At 43.2% G+C, this 11,825-nt stretch overlaps 1 protein-coding gene across 1 annotated transcript; it reads left to right on the plus strand.

Moving 5' to 3' along the window:
• The first annotated feature begins 270 nt into the window (after positions 1-270).
• On the plus strand, positions 271-5,187 carry ptgs2b (prostaglandin-endoperoxide synthase 2b). The gene is made up of 10 exons (XM_062395208.1): positions 271-427; positions 721-837; positions 929-1,072; positions 1,238-1,381; positions 1,630-1,811; positions 1,905-1,988; positions 2,082-2,328; positions 3,013-3,299; positions 3,399-3,546; positions 4,163-5,187. The coding sequence occupies exons 1-10, from the start codon at positions 367-369 to the stop codon at positions 4,573-4,575; spliced, it is 1,827 nt and encodes a 608-aa protein (XP_062251192.1). The 5' UTR covers positions 271-366; the 3' UTR covers positions 4,576-5,187.
• Positions 5,188-11,825: the final 6,638 nt, after the last annotated feature.

Raw genomic sequence — 11,825 nt, forward strand, 5'->3', positions numbered from 1 at the left:
GAAAGAGACGGAGGGAATAGGGAAATAAAGAAATGACAAACCGCACATACCATCAACTGAAAATCCATATTCGGTAGTGGGCAGAGCTGTGGTGCTTGCGAAAGAGGAGAGATTCCCTGACCGTCAGGTGTTGAGCGACCACCGACGTGTCCTGCATCCATGAGGCGCGCGCGCTCACCGCTGCACGCTTGGCCCCCAGTGACGTCAGCCACCAGCAGGAGTATAAATGGTGGTGCCTTCGCTCAGGTCTGCACATTCAAACCCGCAACTTCCAGCAGACAGGAGGAGGAGGAAAGAGGAGAGAAAACAAGGACCCAGGAAAAGAAAAGAAGAAGAAGAAGAAGAAGAAGAGACAAGTGTTGGAGTATGAACACATTCACATTGCCGGTTTTCCTGTTGGCGCTGGGCTTTCTCGTGTGTGAAGGAGGTAAGAAGGTTTTTATCATGTTTTATTAAACAGGAGCTGGGAAACTCAAGAGTTCTGCTTTTATTGTATCTTAAGTTTGACTTGTATTAGTTTTTAGTTCTTTTTAAAGATTGTTTTGTGTCTAAATTCACAAATAACTTATAAGAATATTATAGCATCAAAATGGGTTTTCATAAATTTGTTATGGTCTAAAATATTGTAGTGTGTTTCTATGGTTTAATATTATTTTCCTACACAGTTTTTTCTGCAAATGAGAAGAAGGGAATTCTAATTATCAGTTGTTCCCCCCCCAGGTAACCCATGTTGCTCGCAGCCATGCCAGAACAAGGGCGTCTGCATGGCGCTCGGATCAGAAGATTATGAGTGTGACTGCACACGGACGGGCTTTCACGGGAAAAACTGCTCCACGCGTGAGTCCACGAGCAGATCCACACACATCAGGTGAATCAGGTTCCGTCTGTTTCACTCACTGTCTCTCTCTCTCTCCTGTGTTTTCTACAGCCGAGCTCCTCACGCGGATCAAAGTGGCCCTGAAGCCATCGCCCAACACCGTTCACTACCTGCTCACCCACTTCAAGGGCTTCTGGAACATCATCAACAGCATCTCCTTTCTCCGCGATGCCATCATGAGATATGTGCTGACATGTAAGTCTCGCTCTCTCTCTCTCGCCCGAGGCAGAAATTAGATGGATTGTAAATGTCTCCTCGGCACTTTAAACAATTTGTAGAAGTGAGTTGCTGAGAGGCGGCTGTAGTTTAATACCAATGGTGGCTATATAAATAAATGTCTCTCATCCCCCTCCTCTTCAGCCCGATCCCACATGATTGATAGCCCTCCAACTTTCAACGCGGATTATGACTACAAAAACTGGGAGGCCTATTCCAACCTGTCGTACTACACGCGCACCCTCCCCCCTGTACCTGAGGATTGCCCAACACCCATGGGAGTTTTAGGTGAGTAGCACTCCCTGTGCCTCTTGAGAACCAGTTTTCACAGATTCTTGAATAATGAGCAAGAGTGGCTCGGTCCCATTACATCATATAGGAAGCTATTCGTTCGGCTGACTGACAAGAGTTTAAATAAGCTGGTTGAACACAGCTCAACTAACTTTGGCACATCCAGTTTTATCCAGATGAAACAGGCCTTGTTCTGTATTGTGGTGTTTGTATATTGACTGTCGTGTTCTTAACTGTTCCTCCAGGTAAAAAAGAGCTCCCTGATGCTAAAGAACTGGCGGAGAAGCTCCTGATGAGGAGACAGTTCATCCCGGACCCGCAGGGCACCAGCCTGATGTTTGCATTCTTCGCCCAGCATTTCACCCACCAGTTCTTCAAGTCCGACATGAAGAAAGGACCTGCTTTCACCCTGGCTCAAGGCCACGGGGTAAGAAGAGCACATTTTCAGACTGGAGGTCGGGTTTTCTGAACGATTGGTTTAAAAAGTAACATGCACTAATGGTGTTGTTGTTGCTTTCAGGTGGACCTCAACCACATTTACGGAGGCAACCTGGAGAGGCAGCACAAGCTCAGGCTCTTCAAGGACGGCAAGCTTAAATATCAGGTATGAGGAGAGACAGCTGCCGCTCTGACAGACACACACTTCAAACCACACAAGTGTCCTCACAGTTGCTTCCTCTCTTTCTTAACCCTGCAGATCATGAACGGAGAGGTGTACCCCCCCACGGTAAAGGAAGTGGGCGCTGATATGATCTACCCTCCTCACGTCCCTGAATCCCACCGCTTCGCCGTCGGCCACGAGGCTTTCGGCCTGGTCCCGGGTCTGATGATGTACGCCACCATCTGGCTGCGGGAGCACAACCGGGTGTGCGACGTGCTGAAGGAGGTGCACCCCGACTGGGACGACGAGAGACTCTTCCAGACCACACGGCTCATCCTGATTGGTGAGTTCAAGAGCAATTTTTGTGACTCCTTTAGAAAACTGCTGCATTGCAACTGGGGAAATCAAATCAAAACAATAAAGAGATGACTATAATGTTATTATGTTGGAGTTTGAAATAGAGGAAGTATTTGCTATACACCAAAAAAAAAAAAAAAAACCCTGTTGCACATAATGAAGTGTTTCAGGAACAAGATTTAGTGAAGGACGTGAGAATTTATTTTCAATATTAGAAAGAGGAAATGGTGTGTTTTTTATATTTCATAACATCACTGCAGGTTTACCAGCTTCTACAGACAGATACTGAGTCAAAGATCCTTCAAGACATTACTTAAGACTCAAAAAATACTTGAAACTTAATATTAATTAGTATTTTATGCTGATTATCCCCCAAAAACTTACATTACCTTTTTTTAAATTACATCTACTTGTTCTCAGATGAGATAAACGTGCTTATATTGTTTCAAACTTTTGACTGCACCCAAAAAATGGACACAGACATTTTAACATTGCCACATACAAATCTGTGTGACATGTCCGGCAAATTGATGTTAAAGGTCAACCTCTGCACGGACTTCATCATGAACAATGAACCAACACTGAGCAAAACACAAATTTGAAAGCAAGAGGTGTATTGAAAACGTAAAACATCTGCATCCTATATAATATTCAACCATTGCTCTTTTAGGTGAGACCATCAAGATCGTGATCGAGGACTACGTGCAGCATCTGAGCGGCTACAACTTCAAGCTCAAGTTCGACCCCGAGCTGCTCTTCAACCAGCAGTTCCAGTACCAGAACCGCATCTCCTCCGAGTTCAACACCCTGTACCACTGGCACCCGCTGATGCCCGATACCTTCCACATCGAGGAAACCGACTACAACTACAAGCAGTTTGTCTTCAACACGTCTGTGGTGACCGAGCACGGCATCAACCACCTGGTGGAGTCATTCACCAAGCAGGTTGCTGGACGGGTAAGAAACGCTCCCAGTGTCATTTCAGATTGGGAAGTTTGCTGTCGTTGCTTCAAGTTTTGCAAAGCTAACTTTTCATGCTCTTTTTTTCTTGTCCAGGTTGCAGGCGGCCGTAACGTCCCTCAAGCCATCATGTACGTGGCCATCAAGTCCATAGAGAACAGCAGAAAGATGCGTTACCAGTCTCTGAATGCCTACAGGAAACGATTCAACCTGAAGCCCTACACCTCTTTTGAAGACATGACAGGTGAGACACAGTGGAGATGACCCACAAACCCTGTGGAACTATAGGAAGATGTCAGAGTATTAGGAAGGAGGTTATTATTGATAGGAAATGATGCATCAAGCCATATTATTGCCGCAGTAATAATATCATCATTGTCTTGAACTGGTTGCAGGGATGAAATACAACCTTTTAAAAAAACGCAGATCAAAACATTAAACCTTGTTTCATAGAAAACTTAATTCTAATTAAGAGAGATAGCTCGGACCCTGTCTAAGTCCCCACCAGCTCTGGAGGTTTGGAATTTATATCCGGGACTCTTAAGTCCCAGATGTTCATTTCATGTTGAGACAGTGTAAGCAGACTGTCATCACAGAGCTTAAGACATAAACACACAAGGAGGGCCTCCTCTTCCTGCTGCTGTATCTAATCTGATTAAAAACTAAATGTGATATATGAGCTTTGAGAGAGAAAAGTAAAAAAGAAGTAAAAAATATGAAGAGGTAGTTTCTATTAATGAGTCCAAAGGAAGTGGTGATAGTTAGAGAGCAAGTCACTGTGAGCTTTGCAGCCGCTGCACCGGTGAGACGAGCCAAACCGAGTCTCTAACTCAAACTGTTTTCTCATGTGTGTTGCTCAGGAGAGACCGAAATGGCTGCAGTGCTGGAAGAGATGTACGGACACGTGGACGCCGTGGAGCTCTACCCGGGCCTGCTCATAGAGAAACCCAGGCCTAACGCCATCTTCGGCGAGACCATGGTGGAGATGGGGGCCCCTTACTCCCTCAAGGGTTTGATGGGAAACGCCATCTGCTCGCCGGAGTACTGGAAGCCCAGCACCTTCGGAGGAAGCGTGGGATTCGACATCATCAACACCGCCTCCCTGCAGAGGCTCGTGTGCAATAACGTGCAGGGCCCCTGTCCCGTGGCCTCCTTCCACGTGACAGACATTAAAGAGACGGGCTCCATGATCATCAACTCCAGCACGGCCCAGTCACGCAGCAGTGACATCAACCCTACAGTCATTCTGAAAGAAAGGACTACTGAGCTCTAATTTCTCATTTCATTAGATTATTTTATCTATCTATCTATATATGTATTTATTTATTTATTTATTCGTATTTCATATTTATTGTTGTTTATTGTTAACTCTATTTATAGCATATTAATGAAAAAGTGATAACAGATTTTTTTTATATGGAACTGTGTGCTTTCTCTTGTCTAGTTTCTAAGAGCAAAAAGCCTGTGGTTGTTTATTTATTGAGCGATTTATTGTATTCTAAGTTTATTACTGTAAAAGTTGATTTAATGACCTCAGTCACGACAACTTGATACTTGAAGATTAGTTTACAGCTTCCGGCAGAGGTCATGACACTGCTCTCCACAGATGAACTGCTGCTCTCCCACTGATGATACACTATAGTAGTGATGTCACACTCAATTGATCTGATGTTACAAACAGTAGTGGTAACCATATCAGTATTGTTTTACAGATTTTTTCAGGCTGTTTATTGACTGCGTCTGAGCTGCACTGTTGTATAATATTTCCATTGCCATTTTATGAAAGTGTTCTGATTTGATTGTATGGGGCAGTTTGTTGCCAAGTCTGTTACAAAAACCTTGTTGACCTGCAAGTTTGAAACTAATAAATACTACTAGGAAATGATACACTTGTCTCCTCACTTTCCTGACAGTTTTTTGTAATTTTAGAATGGTGACTCTAATAATGCTCTTTTATACACATATGAATATCTTCTTATGAATGAATACTGAATTGATATCTACAATTTAATAATTTTAAAATGTCTTAAAGTATGGAAACCGAAGATGCCACCAGAATAGTGGTGCATTTTAAAGGATTTCAACGTTTGCATATGCAAAGGAAAATAAAGTAGAGTCATCATAATCACTTTATTACCTTTTATGTATTTGGAGTTGTTTATAGTCATTCAGTATTTTAAAATGTTTAATAAGATTACTAATGTATTGCAATGAACTACTGAAATTGTAATAGTTGGGGTAAATTCAATTTAGAAAATCTCTTCAGAAGAATTGCTTCCAGTCAGTTATAGTATAAGGATTTATAATTTTTTAATGCATCAGAAAACTAGAAAGTGATATCTCAGTCAGAGTGTTAACCTTTTGCAGAACAGCATGAGATGTGGTCTAAAGCAAGGCAGGGATTGGACCCTGAGTTAAACATTTTTTGCCAAAAGTTTGCCCAACGTCAACAATAAAGAGTCATGCTCAAGCTCTATAGATGCAGTTATGGGCACTTTCCCCAGTCGAAAGGGACCCGAGGGGCCCTCCATTGAACCCAACCCCCCACAGCTAGCAGAAAGTGCTACACGACAACATCATTCTAATCTTAAGACAATTGTTTTATGAGAGACGAGATGAGAATTATCGTCAAGGTGCATATTGTGCATGTACGTAAATATAAGTAAAGTTTAAGGGCAAACCTCCACCACCATCCCAGGTGCATCATTCACACACTTTCCAGTTTCAGCCAAACATCTAAAATTAAAAAGCTTTTGGCAGAAAGTTAGTTTCCGACCTTTGTAGCATCATATTCAAAGCCGATGATAGAATCTAAGAGAGTTCTCACGAAATTCAGGCAGTCTCAGGCAAATGCCTACTTTGCATATCGTGTTGTGACAGACCTGCTCTATCTATAAATATATTTTTATCTACAGGTCTGAATGGTGCAAGTCGACAACAGAAACGAACAACAGATCAATTATCTTAATCACAAGATTAATGCGATTAACACAATCATTTCCAAGAAAGCGTCAACTCCTGCACAACTCTGCAAAAAGGGCTCGAAGCTTTGTTGTTTTATCCCAACCCAAATTCCCTCAGCGCACACACACTCACCTATACACACAATAGATCACTTTGTGCAGCTTTCGCTTTTCAGCACATCAGATCTAAACTTGTAGACACTTGTCAGGCTCGAGGAGATCTGCATGCTGTCAGCCAACATGGCATGAGCTCCTGCTTCACAGATAAGTGGTGGTGGAGAGGACCAGATAAGGAATTTCTCACTATGCCACTCCCTCTTTGCATTGAAGTTACATGCGGTAATTAGGAAAGAATTTATCAGTCCAAATGCCCCGAGGAAGAATAAGTGTCCTTGCGTAATTTGACAGTATATTCAAAGCAACAGTTGGGAAAACAATGTACTGCTTCTGTTGGGATTTTGATGAACTCTGTGAGGATTTTAGATTACTAACATAACAAAGTATATGAATGGAAATGGGGATACATCTGCGTGCAGGCGGTGAGATTCTGCACGTTTGATAACCTTTCCATGAGTTGATATACGCCTTGCCGGGAAGAGATGTATCTGCAATGAGGATAAAAGGACTGTTACTGTATATGAGGTGTGAAGATTAGCGCCCGGTCCAAAAGTGTCCGGGAATCCTGGCCTCAGCAGTAAAGGCCGGCCGTGCAAACGGGGTACCCATTCAAAAACAAACACGGTGGAAGGAATGTTGACGTGACTGCCGGCACAAAGTGGTGAGTCAGACCACGAAGGCATCATCCCATCTAAACACAGACAATGAGAAGCAGCATTTTCCCATCCATTCACACATTTCTCCCAGCTGATACAGAGAGCACCTTTACTGTCACCCCCTCTTACTGGTTTTAAACACACAGTCCCACACAGACACACACACAGATACACACGCTACATTCATTAAGCCATGTTCATCTGCTGTCGTCTCAACGGAACCCGAAGAACGGTTCCTCATCCATCTCATAGTCTTTGACCATGACTTCAAAGACCAGCCATGGGATTCCCTGTCGGGGGGACTTGCTCTGTGACGGCATGAAAATGACATAACAGTGTGAGCATATGATTTGTTTTCCTCACTCTCATTTGCCCAAGGGTGAGTATTAGGGGCATGCTCGGGTCCGGATCTATGAGATTGAGCAGGGGGAACACATCTTGCTTTGTGTGGGTGTAATGAGCATGAGCAGGCCGCGAGCCCTGAAAAGATCAGGAGACTCCAGTGTGTGTTGTCCCTCTGACCGCTTCTGGACCTCACTTGAACCAGACCCGGCATGGAGGCCGTGATCCAAAACCAGAATTACGTGACACCTTGCAGATACCCGGGGTCAAGCGGGAGTTGGCGCCAGCCGCCTCCGCACGTGAACTGGCACTGACCCACAGGAAGCCACTTGTCGCTTGCATGAGCAGGTTTAAATGACACAATCAACAAAGTGGATTACCGGAGACTGCAGAGGTTCTCCGATGCTTCGGCACATCAGTGGGAGAACGTCACAATTCTGGGAACTATGTGTTGAAGTGGTTACAATAAAAACAATGTGAGATCAGTGTGAGGGGCGGTGAAGCTGCAGAGAACAATCACCCCAAACTGCAACTCCTCTCAGATGTAATGCATTGGTTCATTCTCACTGCTTTCTTTCAGCCTTTTCAGCTGGCAGGCGGCTGTTTTCATGGAAAAACGACCTACTGTGCACAAAAAAGCAGAGAGACACATTTAGTGACACCCTATAGAGCACGGTGGACCATGTCAGAGACCGATCCTTCCTTCAGGGGTTGGTGGAAACGAAGCAATGAGCTAATAGCAGAGTCTAAGTTTGCCAGGAAACCAATAAGCATGAACCTCCAATGATGCACCAGGAAAGTGGGAAATAATGCTGTGAAAGAGAGGGAGAGGTGACATGTAGACAGAGACACCAGTATTTCCGTTACACTGACGGGTCAACTGCCATAAGACATCAGAGAATGTGACAAAAAACACCTGTCACTTCTTGCCCGAGGGGAAATCTTCAAACCACTAGTTGTACTGTCCCGTAAAAAAAAACCTGGCCATCTAATGCTGAGACACAAGGAAATGCCAGTCAGGTGAGATTCCTGTTGAAACGGACATTGATAAAAGTTCTTTCTCCGGTAAATGAGTGTGCGATTGGGATTTGAGGGGTTTTTCTGCAGCTAAATGTTTAACCTGTGTTCCTGGTTACTGGATTCCTGTAATGGGCAGGTGAGTTGACCCAGAGTCAGTAGTAAACTGTTTATGTGCAAGTGAGAGGATTCTGCCACTCGAAGGGAGGAAGGGAAAAGCGAGAGATGAGGACAAATCCAAACGCAGTGAAACACAAAAGAAAGAAATAACATTATTGTCCATCTTTATCTTTTCACGTGCTCTGACCCATTTGCTTTTCATTGGGAACAAATTACATACCAGGCAACATCAGGTGAAAGTTTCTGGTTAATGGGAAACCAGGATAATTGTATCTTGCACTGTTGACCGACAAGCTCATTGATTTATTTATTTATTTATTAACTTCTCATCGCTAAACATTTATTCAGGAAGTTCCACCTTGGTCCACGTGTCGTGCTGAGAAGGAAAAACAGAAGAAAGGAAGTACCCTCATTGTCTCAGCGACGAGGAATACTTGGCATTTGGTTGTTTCCATATTCGACCAAGCCGCATGTTTGGGGTGACGTGTATTTCACAGGAGACAGAAACTACCTACAGTAGCAGAGCCTTTTAAGGTCACACAGGGGGGAAGAGACCTGCTGCAAAAACCACATCACGTGACACGATGACAAAACAACAAAACAAGAACACAAAAAACAGCTGTTAGCCTTCCAGAGATCACGCGTACCTGCCGTCATATCAGGTCGTTGGCACATACTCACCCGTGGCACCCACTTAGTCATCTATCAGACGTACACACATCACAGTGTTATACATTATACATAACCACTTAAGGGCCTAAAGGAGCAGACACAGAGGATGACATCACACACCAGAGATGTAGGAGACAGAGATCTCTGTTTATAAAACTCGTCTCTCAGACCTTAACTCGACCTGATAAGACTTGATCTCAGGAACCTGAAACACTGGAAGTTTGAGTCCTGTCTCGATGTCCTCATGCTCTAAATATTAAAGCTGTCACCGAGCTACTTCCGAAAACAGTTTGTCAGTTTAATGACGGCCTCCAAGCTCACCTCGCCAGCATGAGACTGATCAGTGTGTAACTGCTGTATACCAATGATCTGACATCGATATCTGCATTATTCAGAACGGAGGCGAGAAGAGAGCCAGGGTTTTATTTTTTTTTAAGGGGGGGGGGGGGGGTTCGTTCAATTCCTCTCACATTTTTCAAAATAGATGCACATCACCAACTTCACAATGTGCGTAAAAAAAAAACAACAGTAATATACTTCAACACTGACTTCAGACGTTTCTCTTGTTCAAAGTCGCTTCTGTCTGCCTCAGGATAGGAGCCACACCTCAGACACGCCCATGGGCGCTTGTGTACCTGCATTTGCTATTGACACAACATGGGAACTATCAATGTAAACTATGTATAATAATACATTTTATCTGAAAACTGACGCATGGGATTTCTTTTAAAATATAAGTTTTATGTATCTCTCCCTCTCTCTCTCTCTCTCTCTCTCTCTCTCTCTCTCTCTCACACACACACATACACACACACACACACACACACACACACACACAGAGACTCACAGACAGACTCACAGAAACACACAGGTGTGTGCAGCTATCCTTATTAGGACTTTACATTGACTTCCATTCATTAGACAGCCGAACCCAAACCTTATATTCAACCTAAACCTAACAATTAAAATCTTACCCCCCTCTACTTAACTACACGCACACACACACACATACACATACACATACACAGACACAAACACAAACACAAACACACACACGCACACACACACACTGATAGCAGACATATGACACTACCCCACTGACACACAAGAGGAAACAAGGAAGTTGATCAGAACAATTATTCCTGGACGTGAATATGTATTGTTCCCTCTTCTAAAGTAAAATGTTAATTTTGAAGAAGTTCATAGGAATCTAAAAAAAAAAAACGATATCATCTTTTTGCACAGTCCTAAAAAAATCCCAGCACTCCTCCACACAGGGGACTATTACCTGTGTTACACACGGACTGGTATCGGTTTAAAGTTGACTTCAGTTCAGTCAGTTATTTGATTTGGTGTCTCAACTGTTTTCCCAGGTTAGTAATAGGGTGTTTCGAGTTGAGATACCTTTCAGGTATGTCATTTGAATTTGCTCACCCCTTTTAGCTTTCCACATAACGTGGGAAACATTCCTCTGATAACCAACAATTATCTCATGAGTAAGTGTTATCTACTTGATAAGAATAAAATGAGCAATGGCCTTATCTTTAGATTAGATTATAAAACAGTGACAACTGCCTTGATTAACATTTGTGACAAATTTGTTTTCCTCTTAATCTCTCTCTGGTCAACTAAATGAAATGACCTGTTTGTGTTAGTTGGAAAGTTCAATGAATTAAACTCCACAGGGTGCAGAGTTTGGCAGGGCAGACGCAGGAAACCCAGAGTCCTGGACTGGAAGCACATTCAGAAAAGCAAAGCGATGATTAATTGGAGCCCGGATTCAGCACGTAGGTTTTATGACAGCTGAGTGTGTGTCAGTGGATGTGTGTGTGTGTATGTGTGTGTGTGTGTGTGTGAACGTCAGCTACTCTTTTCCTACTTATTCAATGTTACTGTCCAAGCTCTGATGAAAAAAGCTAATTGTGAGACTGTTGAAGAAAAATTACATTAATGTGTGTCTGGGGTATCCATCCATCCATCCATCCATTATCTATAGCACTTATCCTCTGAGGGTCACCTGGGGAACTGGAGCCAATCCCAGCTGACCGGAGAGAGGCGGCAGAGCTGTTGATTTATTGGTATCCTCTATAGTTTGGTTTATTCTTCTTTTCTGAGAAATTATGTTGACAGAAGAGGGATATACCATAAAAACTAAAACTATAAAGTAGACTAACTTTTCCTCAATTTTATGCAAATGTTGAAAATGTATCGCAGGGTGTTTATGAATAAATAATGACAAACCTCTATGATATTGTACCTGGACATGTGATAACTCATTGTCTTGTAAGTCACAGAGACTTTACCCCTGACCTTTCCCATGAAGAAAATCTGCAAATGTTTCCATGATGTGTAATATTTGAACCGTGTTGTCACAACACAGGTGAAAGGTAACTCACCGCATGCCATCAGCGTAAAAATGTGTTTCTTGTGTTGCCCCACGATTGTGGTGATGAAGGATGCGCCCATGTGGTCCTACAAACGTTTGAGTGTGGCTCCCACTCACATGCGGGCAGGTTAACAGAAACCCAGCATGTAAGTATCTCTGTAGATTATAGAAAGATAATGACCCAACAAATACCTCACTACATCATACACGTGGCAGATCACTGTTTTGTTTAGTAAATTCGTCATTTTTA

This window comes from Platichthys flesus, chromosome 9, assembly GCF_949316205.1.
Source record: "Platichthys flesus chromosome 9, fPlaFle2.1, whole genome shotgun sequence".
Taxonomy (NCBI): domain Eukaryota; kingdom Metazoa; phylum Chordata; class Actinopteri; order Pleuronectiformes; family Pleuronectidae; genus Platichthys; species Platichthys flesus.